The sequence below is a fragment of the Loxodonta africana genome, chromosome 6 (genome assembly GCF_030014295.1).
Source record: "Loxodonta africana isolate mLoxAfr1 chromosome 6, mLoxAfr1.hap2, whole genome shotgun sequence".
Classification (NCBI taxonomy): domain Eukaryota; kingdom Metazoa; phylum Chordata; class Mammalia; order Proboscidea; family Elephantidae; genus Loxodonta; species Loxodonta africana.
Window position 1 is genome coordinate 49,054,000 of NC_087347.1, and position 13,506 is coordinate 49,067,505.

A 13,506-nucleotide genomic window follows, 5' to 3' on the forward strand; every position below is an offset into this window, starting at 1 on the left:
GAAAGAAGATGGAAAGAATATAGAGTCATTATACAAAAAGAATTGGTTGACATTCAACCATTTCAAGAGGTAGCATATGATCAGGAACCAGTGTACTGAAGGAAGGCGTCCAAGCTGCACTGAAGGCATTGGCAAAAAACAAGGCTCCAGGAACTGATGGAATATCAACTGAGATGTTTCAACAAACAGATGCAGCACTGGAACTGCTCACTTGTCTATGCCATGAAATTTGGAAGACAGCTATCTGGCCAACCAACTAGTAGAGATCCATATTTATGCCCATTCCTAAGAAAGGTGATCCAACCGAAGGGGAAAATTATCAAACAATGTCATTAATGTCACACGCAAACAAAATTTTTGCTGAAGATCATTCAAAAGAGGCTGCAGCAGTATACTGACAGGGAACTGCCAGAAATTCAGGCCAGATTCAGAAGAGAATATGGAACCAGGGATATCATTGCTGATGTCAGATGGATGCTGGCTGAAAGAATAGAATAACCAGAATGATGTTTATCTGTTTCATTGACTATGCAAAGGCATTTGACTGTGTGGGTCATAACAAATTATGGATAACATTGTGAAAAATGGGAATTCCAGAACACTAAATTGAACCTGTACATAGATCAAGCAGCAGTTGTTCGACAGAACAAGGGGATACCACATGGTTTAAAGTCAGGAAAGGTGTGTGTTAGGGTTGTGTCCTTTCACCATACCTATTCAATCTGTATGCTGAGCAAATAATCCGAGAAGGTGTACAATATGAAGAACAGGGCATCAAGATTGGAAGAAGACTCATTAACCACCTGTGTTATGCAGATGACACAACCTTGCTTGTTCAAAGTGAAGAGGACTTGAAGCACTTACTGATGAAGATCAAAGACTACAGCCTTTAGTATGGATTACACCTCAACATAAACAACCCACCCCCCACAACTGGACCAATAAGCCACATCATGATAAATGGAGAAAATACGTAAGTTGTCAAGGATTTCATTTTACTTGTATCCACAATCAACACCCATAGAAACGGCAGTCAAGAAATCAAAAGACTCATTGCATTGGGCAAATCTGCTGCAAAGGACCTTTTTACAGTGTTGAAAATCAAAGATGTCACCTTGAAGACTAAGGTGCACCTGACCTAAGCCATGGTATTTTCAATCGCATCATATACATGCAAAAGCTGGACAATGAGTAAGAAAGACCAAAGAACTGACAGCTTTGAATTGTGGTGTTGGAGAATATTGAATATACCATGGCCTGTCAAAAGAATGAACAAATCTATCTTGGAAGAAGTACCAGAATGCTCCTTAGAAGCACGGATGGCAAGACTGCATCTTACATACTTTGGACATGTTGTCAGCAGGGATCAGACACTGGAAAGGACATCATGCTTGGTAAACTACAGGGTCAGCGGAAAAGAGGAAGACCCTCGACAAGACGGATTGACACAGTGGCTACAACAACGGGCTCAAGCATAACATCGATTGTGAGCATGGCGCAGGACCTGGCACGAGTCAGAACCGACTTGATGGCACCTAACAACAACCAAAACAAAAATGCACTTTTTCTGTTACTAATGCTTTTCTAAATATGAGTTGTGAATCGATCACACGTCAAGGTACACTCTTTCCTTTTTGATAGCTCTAACCTCCCTCGTTGTTTTCCTAAGCTGCTTCCTGGACCACACTTCCCTTTGAGATCTGTTCTTTTTCAACTCTGAAGTCCTAGGCAAATGTGAGAGTTTATGATACTATATTGATGCATAGGAAAAAAGGCGGCGGTACTCTCATTGACTAAAATTCCTAATGTAGGAAGGATGTTTAAAATTTAGAGACGCATTTTATAGTGTTTACTGCTGACGGTCAGTGGTTTTCTAAGAACCCATAAAGTTAAGTCAGGGGGGCAACGGTCCTGCTGTGCAACTTAAAAACCGTGAGACCTTAAACAATTTATACATGTTCTCCCTAGTTTTTCTCTCATTTCTTAATTAGGATTAGCAACAACTTTACTTACTGGGCTATTTATGAGATTCAATAATGTTTGGGTACTTTATGTTGTAAACAAAACCCTTACACAAATGATAGGCAATTACCAAAGGAAAAAAATGACTTTGAATTACAGCGCGAAGGATGAGGCTGTTTTGACTATCTCCATAACTAAGCATTGCAAGTACAGACATGCTAAAGAACACTTCTCTGGCTCTGACACACCTTTCGGTGAATTTGGAAAAAGGGGATTGAAGACCTGCTGAAGTTTCTCCCAGCCCCGAAACCGTAATTTACCGTACAGTGTCTGTTCTAAACTGTCCTCGTGAAAGCCACGTTCTCCAAGGCAAAATTACACACTTAAGGGCGCTAGGGCTCACCCGGTTCCCGTCTGAGTCAACAAGTAAGCCACATCAGCCTCCAGCCCTAGCTCCTCCCATACCCACAATTCACCTTGCTTTTCCAGCTAGATGGCTGTTCTGTCACGTGTCACCCACGGAGCGCGCTCCCGTTTTGCGCCTGCGCAGAGAGCAGCTCCAGCTGTTTTTCTCCGTGGCGGCGGCGGCGGCGAGCGGAAGTTCTTAGGAGCGCCAGTTCCGTCTGTGTGTTCGAGTGGGTAAAATGGCGAAGATTGCAAAGACTCACGAAGGTAGGGTTCTTCCTCTGCTTAAGTGTCTTCTCTGTTGCCCAGGCTGCTAAGACTCTGTCTTCTTAGGTTTTTGCCTCTTCCTGTGTGTTTTTTTCGTTGGGGTCCTAGCCCGTGCTTCGAGGCCTGCGTCGTCGCCTTGGCGCCAGCGGCGCAGGCCACTGCCCCATGTAATGGCGTCTTACTCATACACCCCCGACAGGCGCTTTGTTCCGTGCTTGGGTACTGTTGCTTCCCTTCTCCGACCAGAGGGCCTTGTTTAAACTGCTTGCTAAAGAGGATTCCAGCGCAAGGGGTTGGGGAAGCGGGTGTGGGAGGAAAGTCTCAGTCGTTTCTGGGAACTGTTGTCGGAATAGTTTGTACATAAGAAAGTCAGAAAGGCACTGAAATACGGCAACTGCTTTTCGGCAGCACTATATCGGGTTTGGTTGAACCGAGGCCCACTACTCCCAACCTTCAGTAATATGTGTCTTCAGGTGTCTGGGTTACTTGTTTTTGTTGCACGACATGATTTGGGTGTAAAATTTTTCTCAGTCACTTTTAGCATAGTAGTGCTGTTTTTCTTTGGAGCTGGCTATTGGAGAAGCAGGTAGAAGGAGGTGAGGGCACATTAACGTTATGGATGCTCGAAGCGTTCAAACTAGTTGATCGTTTTATGGAATACAGAGCACATTATACGAAATTTACGGACATGTTGGGAATAGGCTGAAGTCTACTAAGGAGTATTAAGAGCGGGCCCAGAGGTGATAGGAAATGGGGGTCCCTTTTCAGAAAAGATGAAGCGTGGTAAGTTAGAACTGCATTCCTTGATATCTGATGTGAAATCCAAAATCTTCACTGAACACAATTCCAAGAGAAAGAGTTACTTTTATTTCACGTACCATCCATGTTCTTTATGTGTGGCTCGGTGTTATTCTGTGAGGGGTAACAAAGAATGCCGAAACCAAAACCAGACACACTGCAGCCTAGTCAATTTCGACTCATAGCCACTCCATAGGATTTCCAAGACTGTAATCTTTAGGGAAGCAGACTGCCACCGTCTTTCTCCCGCGTAGTGGTTGCTGGTTTGAACCATCAGCCTTTCGGTTAGCAGACCAAAGAATATAAGGTCACAGATTTTATTCTTTAACGGCGGAAATAGATGTATATACATTCTCTTAGGCCAAACGAGTGCTTAGATAGAAGTAAAAGCAGTATGTTTCAGGAGTCTTCGGAAAGGAGTGATTAATTTATATTTAGGGTTATTTCACAGAGGCGATGACATGTCCCTGGTCGGAAAAGATCAATCAGTTTTCAACTAGGGGAGAATATCTGAGCCTGAGAGAGCATTTTGTAACAAGGTAGTGTGAGCTGTGAAAGTTAACGGCGTGTTTGAGCAGTCTGCTGTGGCTGGAAAAGAGGGTGCAAACAGGGAAATAGTAGAAGATGAATCTGGGAAGGTAGGTTGGGACTAGAGTGTGGATAGAATGGTTGGGCCAACCCGAGGTCCAGGTCTCTGCAATTTAAGAGGCTTGCTAATGAATTGTCAATGACTTTATTATTATTTTTGTTGGGTGTATAGGATTTAAACACTGCCTTAATCCAGACGTGTCCTTAAGTACTTTTCCTCTTGGTTTTAGAGTATATCAAACATAGCTTTTGTTAAATAATTAGAAAATGTAAATATGTTGCCATTCTTATTCATGCAGGAGTAGATTATTCCCTTGGCCCATTTTGTGGCTTTGATGAGTTGTTTATTGGTATCGTCATCATAAGAGAACCTTTGACAGGAACATCAATAAAGTCCTAACTTTTTCCCGCATTTTAGAAACCCAGCTAAAAGCATTGGTTGATAGAAGATTGCAATTTATTGGTCAGAATTACTATTTGGGGTTATTCTATCAATGTGAATTAACTGATGACACAAAGAATGTGTTAGAGCATTCAGTGTACAAGGCCCTGCCCATCTCTGTGCAGTATAAAAAATGAAGATGGACCTCCTGCTGTCAAGGAGCTTATATAATAGGGGAAACATCTGCATATGATTAAAAGAAGACCAAAAAAAAAAAAAAAAAACCCAAAACCATTGCTGTGGAGTCGATTCAGACTCATAGAGACCCTATAGGACAGAGTAGAACGGCCTCATAGAGTTTCCAAAGAGTGGCTGGCGGATTCAAACTGCTCACCAAAAGCTGAGATCTTAACCACTGAACCACCAGGGCTCCTGAAAGAAGACAGAGTGATAAATACTTAATAGAAATACCCCCCCCCCAAAAAAACACACCAAACCCGTTGCCATCCAGTTGATTGCAGCTCATAGCCACCCTATAGGATGGAGTAGAACTGCCCCATAGGGTTTTCAGGAAGTACCTGGTGGATTCGAACTGCCAGCCTTTTGGTTAGCAGCCAAACTTTTAACCACCGTGCCACCAGAGTTTCCAACTTTTACTTAGGATATTGTATTAAGGCTTTCTCTTCCACTTGATTGAAGTAGTTTCATATAGGAACTGTACCTTGGTATGTCCAGTACCTAGTACCTAATGGGTGCTCACGTATTTAATCAATATTTATTAAGAGATTAATTTATACTGGACTTAATTAAGAGAGCTTTATAGAAAGGGTGCACTTAAACTGACCTTTGAAGGAATTAGGTAGGTTTGGACATGTTTGGCTGAGATAGATGCAGGACTTATTCATTATTGGGAACCTCCTGAACTGAGAGGAAGAAATGTTAGGTTAGCATCAGTTTATGGAAGGCTTGAAACAGGGTGGTAAGTTTGAGTTTGGCTTCCAAATGTCTGCAGAATAAAGTGCCTGTCTTCCTTCCCCTGGGTGGTCAAAACAATTAACCGGCTCAGTTGCTAACTGAAAGGTTGGAAGTTTGAGTGCACCCAGAGGTGGCTAGGAGGAAAGGGCTGGTGATCTACTGCTCAAAAATGAGCCATTGAAAACCTGATGGAACACAGTTCTACTCTGATGCATATGAGATTGTCATAGAGGCAACATGTTTTTCCTACTTCCCCAAGTAGTAAATTACTTAGGGAGGTCACTGGTTGCAGTGTAAGGTTGAATGAACAACCATCTTAGGTTATTGAAGTGTGTAGTTGAGAGATGAGGACTTAGAGAACCTCACTCTAATACAAGAGTTTTATGAGACAACTTTAAAAATGTGTAATACTTGCTTCATTTTTATTTCAGAGTTTTCCATAATCGTGCTGCTTTTTTAAGAAGATGATATAATCTTTTTACTTTAATGTGGCTGGTAAAGACATTTCTTTTGTTGTACCCTTTTATTTTTAAAGTAATGGCTGTACCCATAGTTGGTGTTTGAGTCCGGTGAGTTGAGTAATACTGAATTCAAAGCGAAGTAGATCATTAACCCACTGCCGTCGAGTAGATTATTGTTGTACCTTTATATGTGGCTCTTTTCACAGGCTATTAGGTCCCATCATTGAGTCAAATGAATAACTTTTTTTTTCTTGCTTTCGATTCCTTTCAGATATTTCTGTTAGAATTAGCTCTTACATCCTTTAATCAACTTGATTTTTTTAAACCCTGGTCACTGTGGCTTATACTTTACAGGATTAAAATATAAAAAGAGCTGGATTTATTTAAATCAGATAGAATATTTTGGACCTGCCTGTGTCAAGTGTGTACAATTATGGATGTACATAATCTTGCCATCCAGCAGTTCTTCACATACTGCTGACTTTGGCAAACAAAGAGGGAACATGTATTCTCTCCGTTTTGGAAGAGGTAAAATGGATTATCCAGAAATCTTGTATATTGGCCTGCTTTGCTGCTATCCTTGGAATTGGATTTTTTGGGGCATCACAAAGCTGAAAAAGGTCTTTTCCCCATAAATCTTGCTTAAGGAATGGCTGGAATGGGTCTAGTTTTACTGTTCTACATCCTGCTGAGATTTTTGTTTTCCTTTATTGAGAATAATTTTGGTTTTAAAGACTTCTGGAATGAAGGCTGCTAGTGAAACTAAAAAGGAAATAGTCAGACTTGCTTAAAGATTTTAAAAGATCATTTAGGAATCGGTTTATCAATGTTCTTTCTAGTGTACAATAAAATAGTTTATGGTATACTTGTCCTATTAGGATTTTGTTTAATAAAAAGCCTGAGAGTTGGGATGAGGAATATACTTTCTATTTTTTTTAGAATATCTTTTAGAAGTCTTGTATATGGGAGACTCTTGCTCCTTGACTGTTGGAGAGTAGATGTCACTTAGGAGCCAGACTAAAAGGTGTCAGCGAGAGATTAATATCCAAAGGGTGTGCCTCTGTAACATATCATGAACAATGATTGGTGCATTGAAAATAATCCAAATTAAAAATAAGGAATAAAGAAACATTGCAGAAGAGGAAGTGCTGCCAGCTGAGCTTAGCAATACGTGGGGCATAGGAAGAAAAAAGGCACTAGAGGGGAAACATGTAGGGGAACAGTTAAACAGTTGGTATCAGATGTGACCTTCTGGTATTTCTGGCATAGGTTGTTTACCTCAGTTTGATATTTAGATTTTAGTTTACAAGACAAATGATAGGTTAAATGTTTACCACCTTTTGAAAGACCTCTAGTTTGTTTCGTAGTACTGTCTTCTAAAAATGTCAAATTCTAAGGTAAAATATTTGATATAGTTATGTCAGAAGAAAGTTTTTTTGTCTTAGTATTATCACTTTTTTTCTGATTATAAAAGCGGTATACTAATTTTTAAGTAAATGAAGTCTATTTTTGGAGGAGTTGTGATTTCAGGTGGGTTAGCTCACAAATAAGATTATTCATTACTACTGGATAGTTGTTAATTAATGTCTATCTTCTGCACCTTCTAGGGAAGAATTTGTTTTTTGATAGTTGAGAGTATCAGAATCCCCCTCCAAAAAAAGTCGTTTTGTAGGGTTTCAATTGAATAATGACATTTGCTTTTCTGTAAATCATTGGAGTAAATTTAGCTTTAAAAATGTTTCCTTACGTTTTAGCATGTAGAAGGTTTTACATTACTGTCAACTACCAAGAGCAATAAAATCAGACAAAAATAACAGATTCTGAAGAATGAGAACTTCGAAGATTCAAGTTGTTACATGAAAGAGCTGAAAATTGCTATTTATATGTAACAGGACTCCATTTTAGAGAAGAAAAAAATTTTTCATTATACAGTATCAGTCTTTTGAGTTCAAAGGTGTGGAAGAGAGAACCAAGGATGAGAGAAAAGGGCTGAACTTAAGAAAACCATACTTTAAAAAAAAAAAAAAACTTACTCTAAACATGTATAAAAGTAGTGAATAGTGGAGGGAACCTCTGCGTACTGTACTCATCACCTAGCTTACACAGTTGAAAACTTAAGGCCAATTTTGTTTAATCTGTACTCTCGTCACTTCCATCCTTCCCATTATTTTGAAGCAATTCCCAGACATTGTATCATTTTATCTGTAAATGCATGCATGTATTTCTAAAATGGAAGAACTTTTAAAAAAGTAATGTTAATACCATTATTACATTTAAAAATTACTGTAAAATACCTAGTTAGTGTTCATTTTCATCAGTTGCCAATTTTTTGTTTCCAATTTGTTTGAATCAGGTTCCAAATAAAAAGTTCATATATTGTGATTGGTTGGTATATCTTTTAAACCTTTTTTAATCCATCAGTTTCTCCTCCATCTCTCTTTCTTTGCAGTTCATTTCTTGCAACAGTTTTGTCCTGTAGAGTTTCTCACAGTGTGGAGGAAAGGGGAAGATGCCAATAAAATCCCCCATGGCTTGCTCTTACACTCTCCCACCACCACTACCTGTTGCCCTCGAGTCAGTTCCCACTCATAGAGGCCCTATAGGACAGAGTAGGACTGCCCCATAGGGTTTCAAAGGAGCACCTGTTGGATTTGCACTGCCAGTCTTTGGGTTAGCGGCTGGTCTCTTAACCACTGTGCCACCAGGGCTCCACAAGCAAGGGAAGCACCAAGAAAATTCTTGGATCTAGGCATGAATATAATTCTGAAATCATACTTCAGGCTTAGGTTGCATTTGCCGCCCCCATACTTTTAATGGTAATAATATAAAATACATTCTTTTGTACAATATAAAATATGTATTAAAAATATACAAGTATGTTTTTACCAACTTTAACTACTACCTGAAATAGTTTTAAATGACACCCAGTGATAAACATACCTTAAAATAAGAATTCCGATATAAAAAAAACCTCAGTCTTGGCAATTTACCCTCAAGACTCCTCCTTTAGCATGACTTTTTTTTTAAATAATTTTTATTGTGCTTTAAAGTGAAAGTTTACAAATCAAGTCAGTCTCTCACGTATAAACTTATATACACCTTACTACATACTCCATTTACTCTCCCCCAATGAGTCAGCCCGCTCCCTCCTTCCAGTCTCTCCTTTTGTGACCATTTTGCCAGTTTCTAGCCCCCTCTATCCCCCCATCTCCCCTTGAGACAGGAGATGCCAACACAGTCTCAAGTGTCCACGTGGTGCAAGTAGCTTGCTCCTCATCAGCATCTCTCTCCAACCCATAGTCCAGTCCAATCCATGTCTGATGAGTTGGCTTCAGGATTTAGCATGACTCTTGCAGGCTCTTTGGTAAATACAAGTCTAATATGCTTAAATAGTACTTGGATTTCTTGTCTAAGTCACCCCCACCCCACTCCCAAGACTATGACGACTCTCGGGCTTTGGACTACCCACGACTTCAGTTTTTAGGATTTTAAATCTGTTGTCAAGAGACTAGGAATCCTAGTGGTGCAGTGGTTAAGAGATATGGCTGCCAACCGAAAGGTGGGCAGTTTGAATCCACCAGCTGCTCTTTGGAAACCCTGTGGAGCAGTTCTACTCTGGCCTATAGGGTTGCTGTGAGTTGGAATCGACTCGACAGTGAGCAGCCTTATTTGTAATTGTCAGAAACTAGAAACTATCTGAATACCCCACAGCTGGAGAATGGATAAACACAGTGTAATACATCTTTACAATGGAATACTACTCACTGATAAAAAGGAGTATTACTCGATGTGAGAAATAACATGAAGACTGGAATATTTACAGGTTCAGGTTGTTGAAAGACATACCCACAAGAGTGCCAACTCTTGGCAGTCAAATGCAGGGCTACTAGGGGACCCTGATCTCTTGCCCAGTCACCAGCAGATAGTGTATTTTTTGTGATTTCCCATCTTTGCCACCAGGGTAATCCCTGAGTAAATATATTTCCAAATAAGGGACTAACTACTGAAAACTTAGAATGAAAAAGTGGGCTGTGCATTCATTGAAGGGGAGAGAAATAGATTGCACAGTGATACATGTATGGTATGATGTAGTTTTTACAGAACTACTGCTTTCCTGTTGTTTAGCTGGGTATGAGCATAGAAAAAAGTATCAGATGATGCTCTAAACTGGAAAACTTGTAAGGGGTGGACTGGGTCTGGAGCTGGAAATGGAGGGGTGATGGGCCAGGTAAAATAGTTTTATGGGAAGTTCGTTAATGTGGAATCCTGTCTCTAAGTTGCGGGTTCTGATTTTAAGTGTGCTAGAGTCCTAGGAAACCCTGTGGAATAGTGGTTAAGTGCTACGGGTGCTAACCAAAGAGTTGGCAGTTTGAATCTGCCAGGCACTCCTTGGAAGCTCTTGTGGGGCAGTTCTACTCTGTCCTGTAGGGTCGCTATGAGTCGGAATCGACTCGATGGCACTGGGTTAGAGTCCTAGGAGTTGGCCCTTATAACAGGTGTGTCAGATGATTCTGATATAAGTGGTCGTCAGAAAACACTGATGCTGTGGAGGAGAGATTGCAGACTATTTGACAAGCCCGATTCACCCGTTTATGTTTCCTGCCTGGTTCCTGATAGTAGTACCATTTGTGGCCTTTTATAAACACTGTTTTCTTAAAAGCGATACGTGTAGATAGTGGTAAAAAAAAAAAAAAAAAAGTCTCAACCATTTCAGAAAGGAAAAAATGAAGAGTGGATCTCTGTCACACTTTAGCCAGTATTCCTAACTGGTGAGAGGTTCTTCTTCAGGAAAAAAATTGCGCTTGTGTGTCGGAGGAGGGTGGATTTTAAAAAGTACTGTATTTTTTGTCCTGTAGAACTTCAGACAGATACAGAAGTAGAATAGTACAGCCACCCAGCTCAGTTGAGGCCCCTGGCTGTGCTGTGGCACATAACAAGAATTTTGAGATCTAGAGCTGCTAGGCTCGGCAGTAAACTCATCATTTTGAATTCTTGAGACTAGTCAAGCTTATTACATTTTCTGCTTTAAGCCACATTCATCTTGAGGAACTGAGGGTTTTCTCCCTTAGTTGAGGGGTGGGGGGCTCAATTGCATGATGCTGTTTGAGTCTCTTCCTTTAGGCCCATACAACTAGTAAATGAGCTTAAGTGCCTGATGTTAAAGGGCTTAATTCAATTAGACACAGCTTTTAATGGGCCGGCAAGAGTTGAAACAGCTATTTGGTAGGCCACAGAAGTCATTTGGCAATAGAAACCTTTTTTTTTTTATATATACTTAAGTATGATTCAAATTATTAAAATGAAGCATCAGCTTGTAATATAAAGCTATTTGGTGTCAGGAAAGAAAAAAGTTGAAGGGCTAGATTGTAGTTAAAGGACACTAAAGAGACATTACAGAAACTCCGGGACGTAGTGGTTAAGTGCTACAGCTGTTAACCAAAAGGTCGGCAGTTCAAATTCACCAGGTGCTCCTTGGAAACTCTATGAGGCAGTTCTACTCTGAACCATAAGGTCGCTGTGAGTTGAAATCAACTTGACGGCAATGGGTTTTTTTTTTTCTTCTTCTTCCCTCTGAAAAGACACGACAAGTAAATGCAGTGCCTGGTTCTTGATTGGTTTGTGGATCAAAAAAGAGAACAGCTGTAAAGGATTTTACTAGTACAGTTGGAAAGTTTTAAAGATGGAATATAAGATAATATTGTATCAAGGTTTACTTTCTTGAGTGTGCTAATGCTGTTATAAGGATCCCTGGTGGCACAGTAATTAAACACTTGGCTGCTAACAGAAAGCTCGGCTGTTGGAACTCACCCCTTCCCGAGGCTCAAAGTAGAAAAGACCTAGCAATCTGCTGCTGTATGTAAACCTTACAGCCTAGAAAACCCTACTGGGGCAGTTCTACTCTGTCCTGTAGGATGGTTATGAGTTAGAATCGATTCGATGGCCCATAAGATCAAGAATAACAATTCTGTTGTGCTGTATAAGAAAAGGTTCTTGATCTGGAAATATATGCTGAAATATTTAGGAGTGGTGGTTTATGGGTAACTTTTGGATGATTTAGAGAAAATATATACACACCACATATATTCACTTTATCTTATTTTCATAGATAACAGACGAATATAGGTGAAGGGCATGTGGGTATTCTTTATACTAGTGTACCCTTTTTCTGAAAATTTTCAAAATTAAAAATTGAGGGGAAGTTTGGGAAGCAGCTGAGGAGAATGAATACTTCATTATACACTGGATGTGCATCTTCTAAATGTGAGACCTATGGATAAAACGTAGTGGTTGGGGGTGAGATATGGCAAGAGTTCATTCATTGAGTGCTTAAGTGTTCTACATTTCTTATCTCATTTTATCCTTATAAAAAGTTTGTTGTAGGAAACTGATAACATAGAGGTTAAATAACTTACTGATGTTTTGAAGGCAGAGTTTTTGATTCCAGAGCTCAAAGTCTTAAGTACAGAACTGCTGCGATGGTAGGTTGGAACCAAATTGTGTAGGCCTTTAAATTCAACGCTAAGGAATTTAGACTTTATCCTTTATTATTTTGCTATTCATTGTGGTCCCGGATCTCCAGTACTTTACCTGGGAGCTTGTTAGAAATGCAGAAACATAGGTTCTACCCAGGCTACTGTATTTTAACAATATCTGGGTGATCTTTCACACTTAAATTTATGCTCGAGAACCCCTCTCCACAGCACTTATTTTTGTATCTCTGGTAGATTTGATGTTAAATAATTTTGAATATAGCTTTGGGTCTCTAATCAGCATAGTATTTCCTCAGTTGGGGAAAGGTTTAGAACTCAACAGTAATTTACAAATGAAGTTCAGTAACCCATTCATACCAAATGGGTTGGTAAGGCAAGGGCAATTTGTAGTTGATGGAATAGGAAGCAGCCCTTCTGTATATTGTCTGTTGAAATGGAGAATGTATTAAAAATTAGTACTTGGTATAGTTTTACTAACCCACAATTATTTTAAATTTTCAGTATTTAGGAGAATATTTTGATAACATCTAGTAGAGAAATGCATTGTGTTAAGAGCTCTTTGGAAAATTAAAGTCTTTATTTCCTTTCTCATAGATATTGAAGCACAGATTCGAGAAATTCAAGGCAAGAAGGCAGCTCTTGATGAAGCTCAAGGAGTGGGCCTTGATTCTACAGGTTACTATGATCAGGAAATATATGGTGGAAGTGACAGCAGATTTGCTGGATACGTGACATCAATTGCTGCAACTGAACTTGAAGATGTAAGTTACAGATTGTATAAGAGAGGCATTTTTTGAGGGAGAGCAAGAAATATAAAAGAATTTTTTGAGTCATCTGGTTTAATCCAGGGCTTTGAACTGATTTGTCCCACCCCAGATAATACTAAATAATCTACAGTTAAAGAAGATTCCCAGGTGATTCTTCTGTTTAATAAATTTTGAGAACCACTGCTGTACTAGTGGTTCTCAGAATTGGTCCCTAACCAGCAGTATTAGCGTCACCTGGGAACTTGTTAGAAATGCACATTCTCAGCAGGAACGAACCAGTTTGAAGCCCTGGGTTAATCTGGGGAGACATTTTTTTGTGAGGATAAAATTTTTATAGGTGTTCTTCGTCTCTGAGTTTCAGAAACTTAACTGAAAGTGCTCAGTTCTGAATCTTTATGTTAAAGACTAGA

At 39.7% G+C, this 13,506-nt stretch overlaps 1 protein-coding gene across 3 annotated transcripts in view; it reads left to right on the forward strand.

The window, feature by feature from the left end:
- Positions 1-2,509: 2,509 nt before the first annotated feature.
- The window catches only part of SF3B1 (splicing factor 3b subunit 1), a 38,084-nt gene continuing 27,087 nt past the window's right edge, over positions 2,510-13,506 (forward strand). For all 3 annotated transcript variants that reach the window (XM_003406155.4, XM_023542601.2, XM_023542603.2), the window contains exons 1-2: positions 2,510-2,634; positions 12,924-13,090. In XM_003406155.4, the coding sequence (XP_003406203.1) occupies positions 2,607-2,634; positions 12,924-13,090 (195 nt within the window). In that variant the 5' untranslated portion in view covers positions 2,510-2,606. The remainder of the gene's footprint in view (positions 2,635-12,923; positions 13,091-13,506) is intronic.